Below are 17,590 nucleotides of genomic sequence, written 5' to 3'. Positions count from 1 at the left end.
CCGCCACTCCCCACCCACCCTCCCCCGCGTCAGCACCTGGCCGGGCGCCTCCTCCCGCCGCCCTGCCCCGCGTTACCTGCCCAGCGGCCGCCAGCCCCGGGCGCGGTCCCCAGTCGGCATGGCGAGCCCCAGCCCTTTGCCACCCGTCCCGGGGCTACGCAGCAACTTCCCCGAGCCAGGCACCCGCGGGCTGGCAGCGAAAATTTCCCCCGTGGGCCACGCAGGGAAGCGGGTGCCTTGGGCACCACACCTGCTCTGCTACCTCCCCGCTGGTGCTGAGCTCCCCCGCGCCCTGCAGATGCCTGCCCAGGCTTGTCACTGGGGGTGATGGTGAACCCCGCAGTGCCCCGCTCACCCACAGCCCCACCGTGTTCCATCCGCTTGCCTTCTCTCACAGTTCACCTCTGAAATGCCTTCTCTGGAAGGAGGCCCAGTTTCTATAAGATTTATCTGTGTACGTAAAAAGAAGTTGGCCGTAACGCAGTCCCCCTCTTCCAAGGAGAAAATTCTCAAAGATGCCCAAGTCCTAGCACTTAAAAGTGAGTTTTGATGCCAGAGATGAAGCTGCAATGCTTTCATCAATATTTCTACCTAAAATAGTTCATTCGGGCCAAAGCTGTTGCCTCTCTAAATTTTAATCCAGGTTAACTGAAAAAGGCAATCAGAAGGCTATACAGCTGTGAGACATACCATTAGGTTCCTTTACATAGCAACAGTGTCTGAAATCACCCATTTATCCACTTAACTGGGGTATGATGTTTAGGGGCAGAACATTTTCACCTGTGCCACCATGAGAGAGGGTAACAGCAGCCTGTGGTATGCAGGATGAGAGCTTTTGAGTCTGTCAGAGAGCTTGATGTGGTGCAGTTAGAGGCAAACCAGTTGTGAAGTGGTGCTCTCACTGCACAGGGGTTTCCTGGGCTTTGGAAACTCAAGGTTTTAGGGCTTTTTGAAAGATGGCCTTCTGTTTTGTAACATGCTGCCTCATTTGCCACACTTGGAGGATTTCCTCACAGAAGAGAAGGAGTGCAGTCAGCTGTACTCCAAGGATGTTCTCCCTTTGTCTGTAGTTCAACACAACCCTTAGTTCCCAGGAAGCCCATGAATCGCTGGAGCCTGGAAGAACATTCTGGGGAAGTACCCCTCTGCGCTTGCCCTACTCTTATGTCTTTTTTTGGCCACTGTCAGAGATTGGAATTGGGCAAGAGAAAGACCTTTCATCTGACCTATACAGCCATTCTTATACTCTTATGTCTTCAGTAATAAGATTTTATGGACTGCTCAGGCAAGCTGATGACTTTGCAGCTTCCTTGTTTCCCAAGTGCTGAGAATACCTTCTATCATCACTCAGAGTCATGCACGCAACATGGCCACATTCGTGCAGGGGGATCATGCGAGGGGGTTTCACCTTCCTCCAGAGTCTTGTGTTGTGGTGTGAGGCTCCTGCTGAGCCCTTTCCTGTGGGCTTCCTTGGCGCACAGGACCCGATGGTAACACACCTTCTCCTGATGTCAAGTTGCCATCTGTGTGAAGCACCAGCCGTGTCTGACACACGGGAGGTGCAGCAGCAGAGAGAGGCCATGGTGGTGCTACCCGTACCACATGTGCAGCAGCAAAGGACCATGAGGCAGAAGTCAAGTGAGTGGGTCTTCTGCTTTTAACATTAGAGAGCAGGTCAGCCCTGGGCTGGGAGGGGAACTGGTGCAGCTGGGACATCTGCCATCACATGCCAAGGATCTCATTCTTTTGGTCTCTTTGTGAAATTGTTCTCTTCCAGAAAAGGGTTGATCTCTCACAGCCTCACCCCACCACCCCCTTTCATTTCTCACTAAAAATGAGACAGTTAGATCACGTCCTGGATTTTATTCATGTGCTTGCAATTGCAAACATCAGGTTTTACTTTTGCAAACATACAAAAAAAGGCAGTGACTCAGAGGTAAAAGCCTCATTTATTTCCTGACTTCAGTCACTCGACCTGGGCTGGGAGTATGAAATGAATATATTTACATTATGAAGAGCACCAGTACCTGCTGACTTTATTGCAAGGAGCTAGAGATTCTTGTAAACTTTAGCTATTTACAGTTCATAGATGTGTAGTAAGGATCAATCATTAACTCAGATAAAAATCTTCTTCCAGAACACTGGTGTACATTCAAATCTGCCTCTGGACTCAGTCTAGCACTGAGTAATCTTTAGTATTACCAATTTAAACAAGGAGAGAGCAAGAGAGACAGCAAACCTCATATTAATAATTCTGAAAGCACCTCACCAACAAGGAAGTATCCACCTCTCTTAACAGAGCAGGAAAATTAGTTATTACAGGAAGAAGGGATTTGTTTAAAGTTGTCCAAGGTGTGAATATAGTAGTAAAATACAAAATGTTGGCTTATGGGAATGAAAGTAAGATTGAAAATGGACGACCTTTCTCTGTTTCTCTTATAGGTGATACCTTAACTGAGATTAACCCAAATATTAGCCAATTGCTCAACTGCCAATCTTTAGCCAAGCATGATTATCACTTACTATTGAACTTTGTACTTGCTGCTTTAAACACGGAGCTCTGCTCCTGGAAGGAAAATAGCTAAGGAAGCAAGGGCAAACACATTCAAGCATGAATACTAACCAAACCATAGGAACTATGTTAATTTTGTTTTCTGTGATGTTATCAGTGAGAGGTAACTTATTACAATGTCACTCTGGAAAGCAAAGGTCACCTCAGAAAAGAGAACTGTGGCAACTCTGACATCAGGAGAGCGGTCACAAAAGCTCACTTTCTTGAGCAAATCCTCCTGAAGCACACTGATGTATTTAAAACCATGAGGTGACAGCCTGTGACAGAAGAAATTCACACAGCCAGTGAATTCACGGTAATTGTAGAGCGTTTGTACACTGCAGCGCAGTATGGGCTTCTCAGAGCGGCTGATTGTCTCTTTTCTTTTCAGTTACTTACGGCACAGACCCAGAGCAGCTGGTTCAAGCTGGCTCTGAACTGCTGTACACCAGCAATGGGTCCGTTCTGCCTGCTTTAACAGGGTAACAACCGGTCACCCCTTCTGGCATGCCCTTCCTCCTTTTTTATCAACTGCTCTCAATCTCTCTTGTTCTTCATCTCCAGGGAGAGACAGAGAGTCTTCCGGCATTGTCAGCAAAGGAAAAAACATTTCTTTAAGTGTAAAATTTAATCTGAGATAGGTATTGTCTCAGACAACATCACCCTAAATGATTAAAAATGTAATGTAATAACTGGAGACAGGATCTGAGAACAGAAAATACTGAATAAGCTTAAACATAGGCAGTGCTGCCAATTCTGCTTAAAATATATAAAGGTCAGAAAATGACACTGCTTAAATAAAAGCCTTGCAGCATGCCTCCCAACCTAGGCAAGGTGTTGGAAGAGTTACCTACCGCTGTGTGGTGTGGTAACAGAGGTAACCAGTAAGTCACAGCTCACCCATTCAAGTGTGGGCACAAGCTGAGCCATCTGGCTCCAAAGCTTTCTGTGGGGATGGTAAGAAATGCAGTGGTGGAGACTTGATTTAATTATTCCTGTTTGCATGTGGGAGGAACAACAGGAGCACTATGGAAGCACACAGAGGTGTAGAAGGAAGGCAAGGACAGCTGGTGAGGTTTGCCCTCAAGAAAAAGTGGAAAGAGCACTTCTGGCCTGTGAAAGACTTGCTCATGCTGCTGGAGCCCTGAAGCGTTCGGGGAAACAGGACTTTATAGGGCATCTTTGTTGAGCTTGTGAGAAAACAAATGGTTCACTTTGTATGTAAACCATTGTTTCTCCAGTAAATCTTTTTGTCTTAACCTTTTCTTCTCCAAATGGAAACAGCCTTCAGAAAACTTCATTTTTACTAACTCCTTGGGTGAGATTGTTTCTGTTGTTGCCTCTGGTCAAGTGTCTTTCTACTGGAGTTGAAATTTATTTTCTTCTCAGTTACACAATAAATCTGTTTCTGGATTCAGTTTACGGCCTCTAGCTTTGGTTACTCTGAGTACTACCTTGTGCTGTACCCACAGTAAATCTGTGTAGTGACGTATTTTTAGAGCATTAATATACAGGATGCTGAGAAAGAAGATGCATGAACTCAGCACCTAACAAAAATACATGTATAATATTTCTAAATATTACAAACATTAGCTTATTTAGAGCTACTTTGGACAGTACCTTCTTTGAGGTACGACAGAAAAATGCCATTCTCGGTTAGATATGAACCTCCAAATAAAAACTAAAATAAAAATGCAGCTTGTAATATAGAAAATCCGTACTTAAACACATAGCTAACCAAGCCAAGTCCTGCCTAAATTAGAGTACAGCTCATCATACACTTTGAATCTTCTGTGAACCGCATATTGTATAACCCTCAAACCAGCTCTGCCAGCAGGGAAGTATAATGAAGAACAAGAACTGAAACAGCAAAAGACAGAGTAAGATACTAATTAGAGAAGAATCTCACTCATCTCAGGCCTTCATGCAGATTCCAGATGAAAAGTCTCCTCTGATGGCAGCAGCAGTTAAAATGCGCAAAGCAACTGCAATGTGTGCAACAGAGATACACAGACCAAGCAAGCAAACTCAAGGCAAATACTTAACCTTGGTTAAATCAGCAGGCAAACACAGATTTCAACATTCAAAACCAAAATATAACTTTCAGCCTGAGGCTGCAGGCTATGGCTTCTTAGCCTGGGGAGTGGCTTACAAAGATGAGAGGAACTCAAGCCTGATGTTTGTTCCTGTGCAGCACCCAGTGTGTGCGTCAGCACAGGTTGGGGATCCTGAATTTATAGCATAGAGCTGGCTTACACCGAAAAATGCACCCAGCTTTTCTGTTACTTACTCCCTATCAAGAAGTCTAGAACACATATTATCTTAGGAGTAGCTTTACTTCCCCTTGAGAAGGAGCTGCAGGGTCAACAGTGTGAGACATCAAACATCAGAACGGGGTCAAACATTAGAAGTAACCCATGATGAGCACTCCAGGGGGGTTAGACAAATCCTAGGTATTAACTGCTGGAACAAAAAAAGGATGGGTAGGTAGCCCTCAGCAGAAAATCCATGGCAGTTTCTTTTCACACAGACAGTAATGTTTCTAATACAGATTTCTGTTCCCTCTTGTTTGACTGTATAAGAGGGAACGTTGCTGTGTTTTGTTTCCTCACGTTGTCATTTTTGGCCCTATCAAAGATAGTTATGGGGACTACCCAGCAGCAGGTTTTGTCCACTGCCAGCCTCTGTAATGAAGAATCCTATTTATACCCCATACAACCAGGGTTTCTTTCTCTGCCACACAGAAGTCCACCAGATGAACACTAAGATGTAGTTCTGCAAGAACAGCACTATGATAATCAAAGCAAGAAACATTCCTGCTAGTACTGCCTCAATGTTAATTTTGTCTTAACCTTTTTTTTGCCTGTACAGAAGCATTTAGTCTATTGCAAACTAATTCTTGGAATTTATTGAAATCATATTGAGATAAAGCTATCACACGTGTCCCTTAGTATTACTGAAAGATTGCTGCTTAGAGGGAGTAATAGAGTAATTTAATAAGTTTTGTTAGATAATTCTTGCAGAATGGCATAATTTAACAAAGACTGATTGCTTTTACAAGTCAGAATATTCTTCACTATCACCACTATGAGTTAATGAAATACATTTCCCACTATCCAATTAATGTCAAACATTCAGATACCATTAGCAACTGTGCTTTAGCTTTGATTTGGTTTAACTACAGGTGAAAACAAATGGTCATGTTAGTAAAAAGGAGAAAGCCAGCTATGCTTGAGAAAATGTTTATTCTTCTGTTTCTTCTTTCCTTTTGCAGTGAAAGCCAACAGTCACTATGAAAAAAATAAAGTTTAAAAACCATGGTCTAAGCTCCCCAGTTGAGACATTTTAGTGGGGCAGGAGTGACATTTCCAGGGCAAGAGTTACAGCTCTTTTAGGTGTACCCCACATCCAAAATCAATAGCCTCTCCAGCCTTTTTGCCAGATCAAATTAAATTCACTGTTGAAAAATCATTTAAATTAGGCAAAGTTGCTCCTGGCAAGGCCCACAAGTTCCTTGTGGACTGACAGGAAAATACGTGCCAGCAAGATGCTGTGAGTTATTTTTGCAAGGGGTCGCTGGGGAGCCGGCAGTGGCTTGTGCTAATCTGCTGGTGGTGGCAGCAGCCAGCTCTGAGTCACCATCTCTTCTGGGTCCTGCAATTTGTCCTTTTTCTGAGGGTCCCATGCCTGGTAGGGTGATGGGAGATTTGGTAGTGACTCCTGGGGAAAAGACAACAGCTCGTGTGGAAGGAGCTGGTGGTTGCTATGAGCTGTTCCTCAGTCCACATGGAAATGTGCGTCTGTGAAACGAAGTGCTCTTTGCTATGGCTCTGCATTTATTCCCAATGCCAAGTCTCAGCTCTGCTCTCTTTCGTCGGTGCTATGACATACGGGATCGGACTTTGTTTAAAGAGCTGTGTACTGCTAAGGTGCTGTATACATTAAATATTAACCACTGTCTCTCTATGAATGCTTACCTAAACAGTAAAGCAAAATGTTTTGGTTCTCTCCTTAACAAGTCAACACCTGGAGAGCAATTGGCTGACAAAACACATTGTGGAAAGAAAGGCGTAATTATTACTTCCAGCTCTGAAAGAGAATTTACTGGTATACTGCAATACTCCCTTAACTATGTTTCTTTTCCTTATTGTAAAAACCAAGCTGTCAGGTACTTAAGATCACTTCTAATGGGGCATATGGTACATGCACAGCAGTTCCAGCATGCTTCTCAATAATTTATAGTGACCTAAACCAGAGAGACTTCAAAGCTGTTGCTGCATTTGCAGACTCCTCTAAGTTAGCTTCAGCCACCCTTGTTTTCCTTCATTCTGTTCCACATTCCACAGACTCCCTTGGATCTTTTGGGGCTGAAATGTGATTATTTGGAGCAAAGGCTGTGAACAGGATATAAATGCGGCTCCTGTTCCACTTAAACTCGCTCTTGTATCCTGAATCTCAAAAATAGCATTCCATTCATATTTATAATTTTTCAAATGTATTTTTACCTCCAGAGTTCTCGCATTGTCTAATTTTGGAACTCTGTACTTCAAGTGAGCCTTACATTATACATCCGAGGCTTTATGCACTGCAAATGGCTGTAACTTTACCATGCTGAAATGTGCCATGCTTTTATATTCAAGCATAAATAGCGCTAAGTGTAACTGCACGGATGAGGGCCTGAAACTCCAGAATCTTAATTGGAGCCCTGTCATGGTTTTATATTCATGATTTTGAACAGAGTCTTTAATGGCTCGCAGTCACTTTAAAGGAAATCCATGTTCTCCACCAAAAAAAGAACATCTATATTTTACTGAGCTAACATTGTTGAAGGAAGAAAAGTTTTCCCATGTTTAGGCAATGTTTTCTTCTCAGGCCTAGTGAGTCAAATGGCCTTTTTGGTTTACAGGCCTGGCGGACACTCAGAAGGAGGGCATAGGGCTAAGAAAATTAAAAGCAGACTGTGTATGTTAAACCTCAGCTATTTATAGTGAGGCTCTATTAATATCAAGCACTGCAGGAAAAGGGAACAAGCTGTTGAACCAACTCTGGCACTTGAGCAGTGCAGGTTCTAGGGTGGAGCATGTACCACATGGACTAAACAACTCACCTTGCTGAGAGCACCTGGCTACTGCATCTGAAACCACTTTGGTATTCCAGTGCGTGCAGAGCGGACATACGTGGAGACATAAAGGGTTACCTGTAAAGAAACTTGGCTCACTCTGTTGAGTGTTGATGTTTCCCCATCACACAGTCTCAATTTGTCTGTCTGTAGGTAGAGAGATAACAGTACCCATTTTGCAAAGATGTTTTGGGAACGAATTAATATGCACAGTGTGCTCTGAAGATAAAAAGAGCTACTTTGCATTTGGCTTAGATAACAAAAACCTTTGAAAGCAGTAGTGGCTTCACAGAGGCATTTTCTTTTTAAGTAATGTAGGACTTGGAGATTGCTGGCATTTGAATGCAGTGCATTTATATAAGTTCTAATTTTACATTTTGCATGGCTGAAGCTGAGTCACAAGCTGGTCATGAAATCACTCACCAGTCACATCTTCAAATTGCATGAGATACTCCATGTTATGCCCACGGTCCTGTCATCTGCTCCACACAGGTGAATGCCCAGTCCAGATGGAGCCTACTAAAGTCAGTGGAGCTTTGCTGCAACCCAGAGATGTCTTAAAATCAAATTTCAAAGCAACAAATTGAATGGCAGGTCCATTCATTCGGGTCAAAGCAAGTTTCCCAACCAACTGTAAATGACACGGGTCAAAGGCTTGATGGTAGCATCTGTATAGCTATGATGAACAGCTGCTACTTCATCTTAGAGCACTAACAAGCTGTAGCACTGTAGAAAGAGCTACCTTGGATGGATCAGCATTGAGCCATCTGAGTTTACAGAGGTCATCTATCTCTAACAGAAGCTTCTTATTGCTGTAGCAAAGCCAGTTAGTCTTGTACAGGGGAACAGAAGACAACCTCTGTGCTGTAAAAACAGTAGCTGTTTTTCTCCCGTGGTCACAGGCATTTCCCATCTCTGTGAGGAAGAACAAGATATTGGGTCTACATCTTCTGCATTCAGAATTTGATCTTCAAGGGAGCTCTGTACTCATGTAGCTTTCCATATCATATTCCTAATCTGTGTAAATAGCCTCAGTTTTAATACCTTAACCAATATGACAGCATTGAATAGCAAACATCGATTTCCTTGAGAGAGGTCATAAACACTTAAAAAGATGTGGGCATCCTATGAACTAATTTCAATGGACACAACTGTCTCAGTATTTATTTCCAAAGTTTCCTGATAACTCAGTTCAGGGAGATGAAAGGGCTTCTTTCTCTCCCCTCATATGGAGCTTTCTCACAAATAACATTTTCTCAATCATGTATTTTATATATATTTTTTTTATTATTATTTTTTTTTCTGTAAAACCAGCCACCAAACCTTATTCCTGAAGTTAGATACCTCCAATATGATATAAGAGAATTTATAAATAATAATGAGTGAAAAGTGTGTTTTCTAATATACTGCTGTAGTCAAGAAGGAACCATTCTTGCAAAGGTCAATATTTTTTACTGGGTTATTAAGTTTCTGCTGAGTTGTCAACTATAGTATAAGCCTCATTTTTGTGCAAAGTTAGGACTTTTTTCTTTCATTTAGGCAATCACTCAAACTTTCCACTGAGAGGAAAGTAGTTGCGCCTGTGCCTTTAGCATACACAAATAGATGAGAGCTGGCTTTATTCCAAATGTTTTTATGAGGATTCACATTCTTATTATCTATTTTAGCTCCATTTCCCCCCTGTATTTTGTTCTCTATATAAAATCTTCTATGTTTGTAATTCACAGGCTGCTAGCAGATGTGGATGTCAGGCCCTATGATATGGCTCTCTTCATAATTGGTACCTCTGTTCTCTCTGTTTCAACCTTGTTCAAAATTATTTAGTCATTTTTTGTGCTCAACCTGAGTTGCCAGTGGCCTGTCAGTGCTTTATGGTGTTAAGAGAGTCAAACTATGGCTCCTGCTGCCTTTAGGTGTAGCTGGGAGTGTTTGGTGTTTCTCTAAGTGTAACTGCAGGATTCATCAAGGGAGGTTTGCAGTGGCAGTCACTGTAAACTTTAGCTGGGGATCATTTCCATTATCATCTGATATATCTTTATAGGCAAACCAATAGGTCATTTGTCAGAAATTACCTCCTGCTCTCCTACTCCAGAACAAGGGGTAACGGTGCTTCTCAAAGGAGATACTATGCAGACATTTTCTTTGGAAACAAAAAATACCTTTTAATTATTATTATTATTTTTAACCCCAACTATTTCAGCGATCTGACTCATACCATTGCCTCTCAGGGAGTTGCACAGGACCTGCTGAAGAGATGATACATAGGAAGGGGAAGAGGAAGGAGCAATATGGTTTAGAAGTTTCTCTAACCAACTTTGCTGTGAGAATGTTCACATAAGGGGCAACTCTGTGCAACTGCTTTCAAAGCAAATACTCTGAGGAAGAAAAGTCTGCTTCCTCCTTTTTTTTTTTAATTCTCAAAAATTATTTTAGTTTAAAATCAAAGGGGAGGAACAACCAGAGTAAGAAAAATTTATCTTGAGCAGTCACACTTCTGCAAAAATGATCCTGCAACACCACTGCCAAAGGCACTTCTGCAATGAACACAGATAGGTGGGAGACCTTCCCTCTCCCTGCTAGGTGGAAAAAGGAAGAAAGGAGAGAACTGGCAAGAACTTATCTAAGGGACAGTTCTCGATCTGCATTTCTGTCACCATGCACAAATTCTGTTACAAGCCAAAGCACCTCACCAGCCAGCCAAGAACAAAACCAGCCCTCCAATAGCTCCCATTGAGTCAAACATGACAGAAGGTGTGGCGGCACAGTATTTCCTCCAGGCTCTTCCCTTTTCCTGGACATTTCCTGGACATTTCCCCAGGGATCCTGCCAGCCGTGAGGGGCTATGTTCCCGGACCACCGTGGGACTGGCTACTGAGGGAGGATTTTGACCCTCTGGCTGTCAGAACAAGGCTCTTGCACAAGGGATGAAAGATGTTTCTTCCTTTAAAAAGCTGGTACGGTGCGCTGTACTATGCACGGCACTCCCAAGCTGATCTTACGCCAACTTCAGCTCTTCCTTTGCTTCCACATCCCCTGAGGGTGGAGATTTGCATCTCACAAAGCATTATTGTACTGAGACTTCGTGCAGATGTTGCAGCATTTCAGAGATTACTCAGATCTCTTGGAAACAGTATATAGGGAATCAGTCTGTATTTTAGTGTCTGCCTCAATCTCAGAAAACAGAGGAAGCATCTTTGCTTTAATTCTATTCCCTTTTCCTTTAATGTTGATTTATTTCTCTTCTTAATTTCCTGTCCTTTAATTCTGATAACTTTTCAACTTCCAGTTACGGATCTTTAAGAACTAAATAAATGCAAAAGTATAAGCCAAGCCAACACACTGCAAACTGACATAAATAGAAGTAGACAAGACAGCATTGAATTAAATGAACAAAAATGGCCAGTTTATTCACTGGAACAGTTATGTATTACACTGTAATTTTAACTGGAACATAAAGATGTAAGAATCAGTATATTGGCTTCTTTTAATTATTTTCTTCAGCACTAGAGTGTTTTTCCCAACCATTTGACTGCATGATCATATTAGACATGTACAAGCACAGACTTTATGAATCCCTCACGAGGCGTTAATCTAGGATTGTCTACAAGGACAAGGAAGAGTTAACATGGGAATTACTTCAATTTTAAAAACAAATGATGCATTTTTGGAAACAAGAGTTATTTAACTTCTTTGCTTTTAGCATAAAGTAGCAACAAGAAGAGTTTCCAATATTCAGTCTTTAGCAAATGAACATATATACTTTTATATTCTTCACCATCTAGAAACACTCCATCATTTAACCCCAAGAAGGCAGGACAACATAATGTCAATTCAACATAGGAGTAGCTGAGTTATTACAGCAGTACACATACAGTATACAAATTTGTGTTTGTCACAAACTCCACCAATGTTAAAACTCTTTTGAAAGGAACACAGCAATCTGTATGGTTCGTCAGATACAGAACATCATGCAAATGGAAACATTCAATAGATTACAAAAGTCACAAAACATCAGTTTTCTTTTTTCTTTTTTTTTTTTTTTTAAATTGTTTACAAAGGATTGAGTTAATTAACCCCTTAACAGTCAAACCGCAGGGCTGAAAATCAATAGGGCAATAAGTAATAAAATGGACTTAAGTTATCCACTGGCATAGTACACATAGCCTTATCTGTGAATAGAAAAAGAAAAGCTAGATTACTGTTATTTCTTATTCGTAGCTGATAACAACTCAGCTAGCAAGCCAGACTACTCGAGACTTTTATCAATCGCTTGCATTTACTGATTTCCAAAATATTACTGAAATCCAATAACCATATAATCAATAAAAACTTTTAAACTCAGTTTACTAATGCTGAGAAAAAACATACACTCTTCTCCACTCTTTCTTTTACAGGAAATCGTGATAATCAAAACAAATACAGAGCTTTGTAGAAAGACATTTTTGAAATGCAAGGCCCTATCACCCGGAGTCTGCCCGCACATTAACTCCAGTCATAGAATATAGGATTTTTCATTTACCTTTTGCCAGTTTGTCACTTGGTTGCGATCAGATTTCATGAAGGGGATTTTCAAGAGCTCCACAGGAAACAGATTAAAATCCAATAAGGATTTAAGCTGTGCACCTCACAATGAAAGATACAAACTCTCTGTGATAGTCCTCTTGCCTTTTTAGCAAGAGGAATATGCAGATTGCACAAGAAATACGAATTTTCTAGCTTAATTATGGATATGGAAAAGCTACCTGATGTTAAGAATCTCATGTACACATTTTAAATTGCATATTTAGATGCATTTGTGCCTGAAGGCAGAAGGCAATTACTTTTTTGTTTCTTTTGCACAGGATGCTTAATTGTACTAAAATAAAACCCCTAGTGGCTAAAAAAGTCTGAATATTGTATATCCCTTTCGGACTCACTGCACACACAGCAAAGGAAAACTGAAGAAAAGTGATGACTGGAATTTTTAAAGAGGTAACTGTAGCAATTATCACACTTCAAAGGTAAAACTTCTGTGCCTGTCATTCTCAAACAAAGATTTCTGAAGTACAAAAGAAATAAATTCATTGTAACCCCAGTGGATATGCATCTTCTGCCAAAGAAAGGAACAGACTTAAAAGGGCTGATAAAATCTATAAGTTATGATGATGACGATCAATCGAGCTATAGTGGAATTGGTAGCACAACTACAGACTTTGGCATCGCACATTGAATGATAAAGGTTGGTATCAAAATAAGGGCCTGGACTCATGGGTGTTGTTCCCAGGGTGATGAGGACTGGGTCATATTTTGCTAACGCTTTGCTTAAGTATTTGCAACAAAATTATAATGAGCAGCCTTCATAGGTGAGGTCATATTTCATAAGTGAGGTTATATTTCATATCAGAATCTCCTTTCTGTTCACACTTAATATGGCAAATGGCTTAAACAAGTTCACAATATTTTAAAATAAACCGAAAGTCATCTTGGCATTAAAAATTGCAGCATTACCTTAATTACAGTTTCATTCTATGAACCCTACTGTATAGCTATGGTTACATTAATTTAGTGAAAAATGTGGATGGAGAAAGCACAGAGATGCCAACTTGTCAGTCAGATCAATAGAAAGAATATCACTATTGCCTTCATCTAGGAGGCAAAAACTTCTATACGATTAGCATGAAAAATGGTAATATTTCTTCTTTCTGTAAAGCCTCAATTTATCTTCTGACTGATAGAAAATATATTTTCGATACTATTACATTTTACAATTTATTTTTCTTTTACTCTCCTTATATTTCATTTTTATGTTTGCTTTTATTTTTTTTTTCCCATGCATTTCCAATAAACTGAATTTCTAGAAGTGGATCATTTCACTGAACAAGGAATATTTTTTCAATACATCAGAAAATAAAACCCAAACCAAAATGCCCCAGGACTAAATAGGCTATTCCAAATCCAAAGAAATTTCAAGGCCATCATAGAGAAAAAAAAAGCTGCATTTCAGATACAAAAGTCAGAGCACGACTGGAATTGCTTCTTTACTGCTCAGGACACATTTCAGGGTTTCTGAGTATACTCAACCCTTACAAACACACGTATCATTTTTTTCTTAATCTTTACAATTCAGAATAGATATCAACACATCATAAATTAATTATAAATGGGCAAAATAGAATATTTTGCAACCCTTAAAAAACAGTTGGTTTTTTTTTTTTCTGGTCTGCATTTAAATATTTCCTACAAAATCTCTCACAGTTATATGTTATCGATCACTATGTAACAAAGAAGAGTTTATCATCTCAAGTTCAAGATACATATTTTATTTTGTACTGGTTAACTGACAAAAGTTGTCCCAGGGACCTACACAATTTTATAACTTACAATGCGATAACTACAGCCATTTGTACATCTAAGTGTTTTGTTTTTTTTTTTTCTAGTTCTTTTATATTTCCACCACTCAAGTTTAATTACATATTAAAAAATGTAAATTAAAAACTTAGAAATGAAGAATTTAAAGCTTGAGAGAATAAAAAAAATTAACAAACCCATTTATTTCTATAAAACAGGTTCACAATTTCCACACCATTGGATGCTGCTCCATAACTGTGGATCCATGTGGACACACCAGTACAATGTTTCAATTTCCCACAGTTGCTCTGCAAATCACAACTGGAAACAAATATGTTTCTAAACAACTGTCCTGATATAACTTTTTTTTCCAATAAATTCGTATCTATATGGAAAGAAAATGTATTTCACTGAATTTTTTGTTTTTTAACTTAAATTCAGGGAAAATCTGTTTGATTTGGATATGAAAATAGGAAAAACTATTCCAAGTGCAACTTGCAGTAACTGTATTCAAAATGCAATGCGATTTCTTTTTCTTTTTAACAATATACAGTAGCTGTCTTTGTTGGACACGGACGTGGCCACTGTACAATATTCATACACCAGTTGGACAAAGTCAGGAATTCCGAGATGCTTTTTGAAGGCAGCATTTGTCTCAGACAAAATGTTTTGGTTTGGTTTCTTTGTTTTTTCAAATAAAAAAATCAAAATAGCAGCTAATCTCAGTGTCAGACAGTATGATAGAGCTGAACAAGTTTTTACTGGGCTTTTCTATGACACGACAACACATACATTAAGTATGATACTGAATAGTTATGTAAATGTTTACAAGAAGCATGCAAACTGCATGAAAACCAAACTCGAAACACTGCCAAGTGTTGTCTGTTTGATCTGATCAGAACTGGATGTCAGTTTGTTCCTATTTTTTTCCACCTCTGAATATTTTGTTACAGTAGCTCAGCTGCTTTGCCAAGGTTACACGACATACACGGTTGATGACATAGAGTATTTCTATTTACAGCACCTTCGTTACTGGTACTATGGTAAGAATGATTTGTTAGGCACACTGAGTGGTCACCGATTCTTTCCTCTGCTGATGTTTTGTGTATCGTAATATTTGGTAAGCACTGTTACTAACAGCAGACTGACTTCGTTTTCTCAGATTCAGGCAGAATATGAAAGAATTATTCCAACCACACCTGAAGCAGCAAATTTTTTTCCCTAGCTGCTCTGTACCTTAGGCTGTACTGTGTTTCCCACTTGTAGGTCATACGTATGCTGCAGAGAAGGAATAAAGGCATGGAAATATCTAAGCCTTTCGTCTGTAATTAAATTAAGGCCACCTGACAAAGCAAGGAGTCTGCTAATTACCAACAAGTAGGCTGGTAGGCAGTACTGCAGCCTTGTTTTCTAGCTGATGTCCAGATGGGAAGCCCAGAGATGCTGAACTGTGACCTCCTACTTAGCCACTTGCCTCGCTGTCAGGTACTGTGCAAAATAAATTCTGCTATCCTTGATTTTATTCTGAAATCCTCTACGTTAAGAAAAAATAAAACAAAAAAACCCCAGACCTACTCAGCTTTTAAAGGAAAGAATCTTTAACTAGGAACACTGTGCACTGTTGCGATAGAGTCTGTGTAGCGTAGATCACCTGAGTATTTGTCATAAACTGACATGAGCTAAGGTTCTGTGTCTGTTGATATTTGGCAAGGAAAAAAATGCACTACAGTAAAGTCCTGCTAGATTTGATCCACACATTAACCCTACCTGCATGAGTTCTGTCACCACAGAATGCTTCATACAAAATGCTTACTACTTCATTCGTACTAGCCTTTCACGGTAAGGCCGCGAACCAGTATCTTGAATATGGGAGTGGGAGGAAAGAATGTTTTTAATTAGCACACAACATTTTACTTGGTTTAGATTTTTCTTTCTCAGATACTAAATAGAAAGTAACCCCAAAAAACAGCACCAATTCATCTACTTGTCTGAAACGCAAAAATGTAATTATGATGCAAGCAAACAAATGAAAACAAATCAATACATCATCCTTTCATCTCCTTCTTAGGCTTAATAATTATCTTTCAGTGAAGAGCTAGAACAAAACCAGAAGCTAGTGTAATAGGAATTAAAAAAAAAAAAAAAAAGTGCATAAACAATATCAGTGCAGCAGCAAAATATACAGTCATTGTTAACATTCCAATTCAACCCATTTCCAACATTTTCGTGCAATAAAAATTGGCCATATGCTGGCCAATGCAACAAGCCTCTTTTAATATTAACAAAGTCATTCTTCACTTAAGCTATTTCTGCTTGTTTTTTTTTAATTTATTTTAAATTAAATCAATTAAATACAACTCCCACAAAAAAAAAAAAAAAAAAAAGAAGACTATTTTATAAACACAAAATTCTGGTGCAAATAAAGTAAGTAATAAATATCACACCCTTAATGACAAAAGGAAATTTGAACTGGCTCCTATGGCTGAACTTAGAGGATTGTGAGGGTAGGATTTTTGTAACATACTTTTTTTTAATATTGGCTTAAGTCTCTCATTATTTCAGAGGTAAAGCCAAGCAGCTGGGAGGAGCATTTTTGTCGAGACGTTAAATTTCATTACACTTTAGTTGTGATAGCAAAGTTTGAATACAATCAGAGGAACCATAAAAAGTCTTCTTGATAGGTTGGGCTCTGTGCTTTGTATTCTTCTTCTCAACCTTCCCTCGGTCACCAAAGCAGGGGATATGAATCCAGACTTGTCGGTGCAGCAACAAGGCAGGATTGTCCACCTGCTTGCTGGGAACAACCCCAACCTTTGTTGCGTGAACTCCACTCCGTTTGCATTTTCTCTTACGTTGCATATGAAGATTAGGGGTAAGGAGGAGGCTTAGAGAGACAGTTGAGAGGGGCACACTGAGAGCTGGAATGTGGCTGCTCTTCTGGAAGAGCATTAGGACTGAAAATTAAAGAGACAAGAGAAAAAGTGCTTAAAACACATGACAAACTTTTTAGATGCATGTAAAGAGTAGAGGGCTGGAAACAAGCTTTAAAAGGGGATGAAACCTCATCTCTAAATCTGTATCTTCAGATAATATACATTAAAAAAATCCTCGGTGTGCACACATTCAGTGACACCTGGATGCATACATTAAGTGCCACAGATATTATGTTTGCCAGTTCACGCACATGATTGCTGTTTGCATGCTCTGATGAAAAATGCTGCATGGAGAAGTGAATGTTTGTGCGAAACATGGGAGCAAATTTGAAGGACAAAATACAGGTGCCATCTTTGCCATTTTTACAGGTGCCAATCTGTGAGCATAAAAATTTTTCTATTTGCAACTAATTGTTTGAAATGAAGGACAGTGCTAATCTGGAAATCAGGTTTCATCACTTCATGAAAACGTGATCTCTTACTGAATAGGACCTATTTACTAATACATTCATACAAATACAGTGTAACCTTCCTCATCAGGCAACATAAGCATTACATTTTCTGTAATCAACACTTCCAAAGGGTGGGAGTTATTTGTGGGTTGTTGTTTGTTGTGGTTTTTGTTTGTTTGTTTTTAATGTGCTCTTTGAGTCCTTTTCA

The 17,590-nt window shown here is 39.8% G+C and overlaps 1 protein-coding gene across 6 annotated transcripts in view; it reads right to left on the bottom strand.

Moving 5' to 3' along the window:
* Positions 1-16,505: 16,505 nt before the first annotated feature.
* Positions 16,506-17,590, bottom strand: part of BICD1 (BICD cargo adaptor 1) — a gene marked incomplete at both ends in the record, with an annotated part of 175,661 nt that continues 174,576 nt past the window's right edge. For 5 of the 6 annotated variants that reach the window (XM_082043192.1, XM_082043194.1, XM_082043193.1 and 2 more), the window contains one exon: positions 16,749-16,951. In XM_082043192.1, the coding sequence (XP_081899318.1) occupies positions 16,864-16,951 (88 nt within the window). Of the gene's footprint in view, positions 16,952-17,590 lie in introns of all 6 variants that reach the window. The other variant, XM_082043189.1, reaches the window with a different exon arrangement.

The sequence above is a fragment of the Streptopelia decaocto genome (genome assembly GCF_964273445.1).
Source record: "Streptopelia decaocto genome assembly, chromosome: 1".
In the NCBI taxonomy this organism is placed as follows: Eukaryota; Metazoa; Chordata; class Aves; order Columbiformes; family Columbidae; genus Streptopelia; species Streptopelia decaocto.
This window is presented reverse-complemented; position numbering and strand designations above follow the sequence as displayed.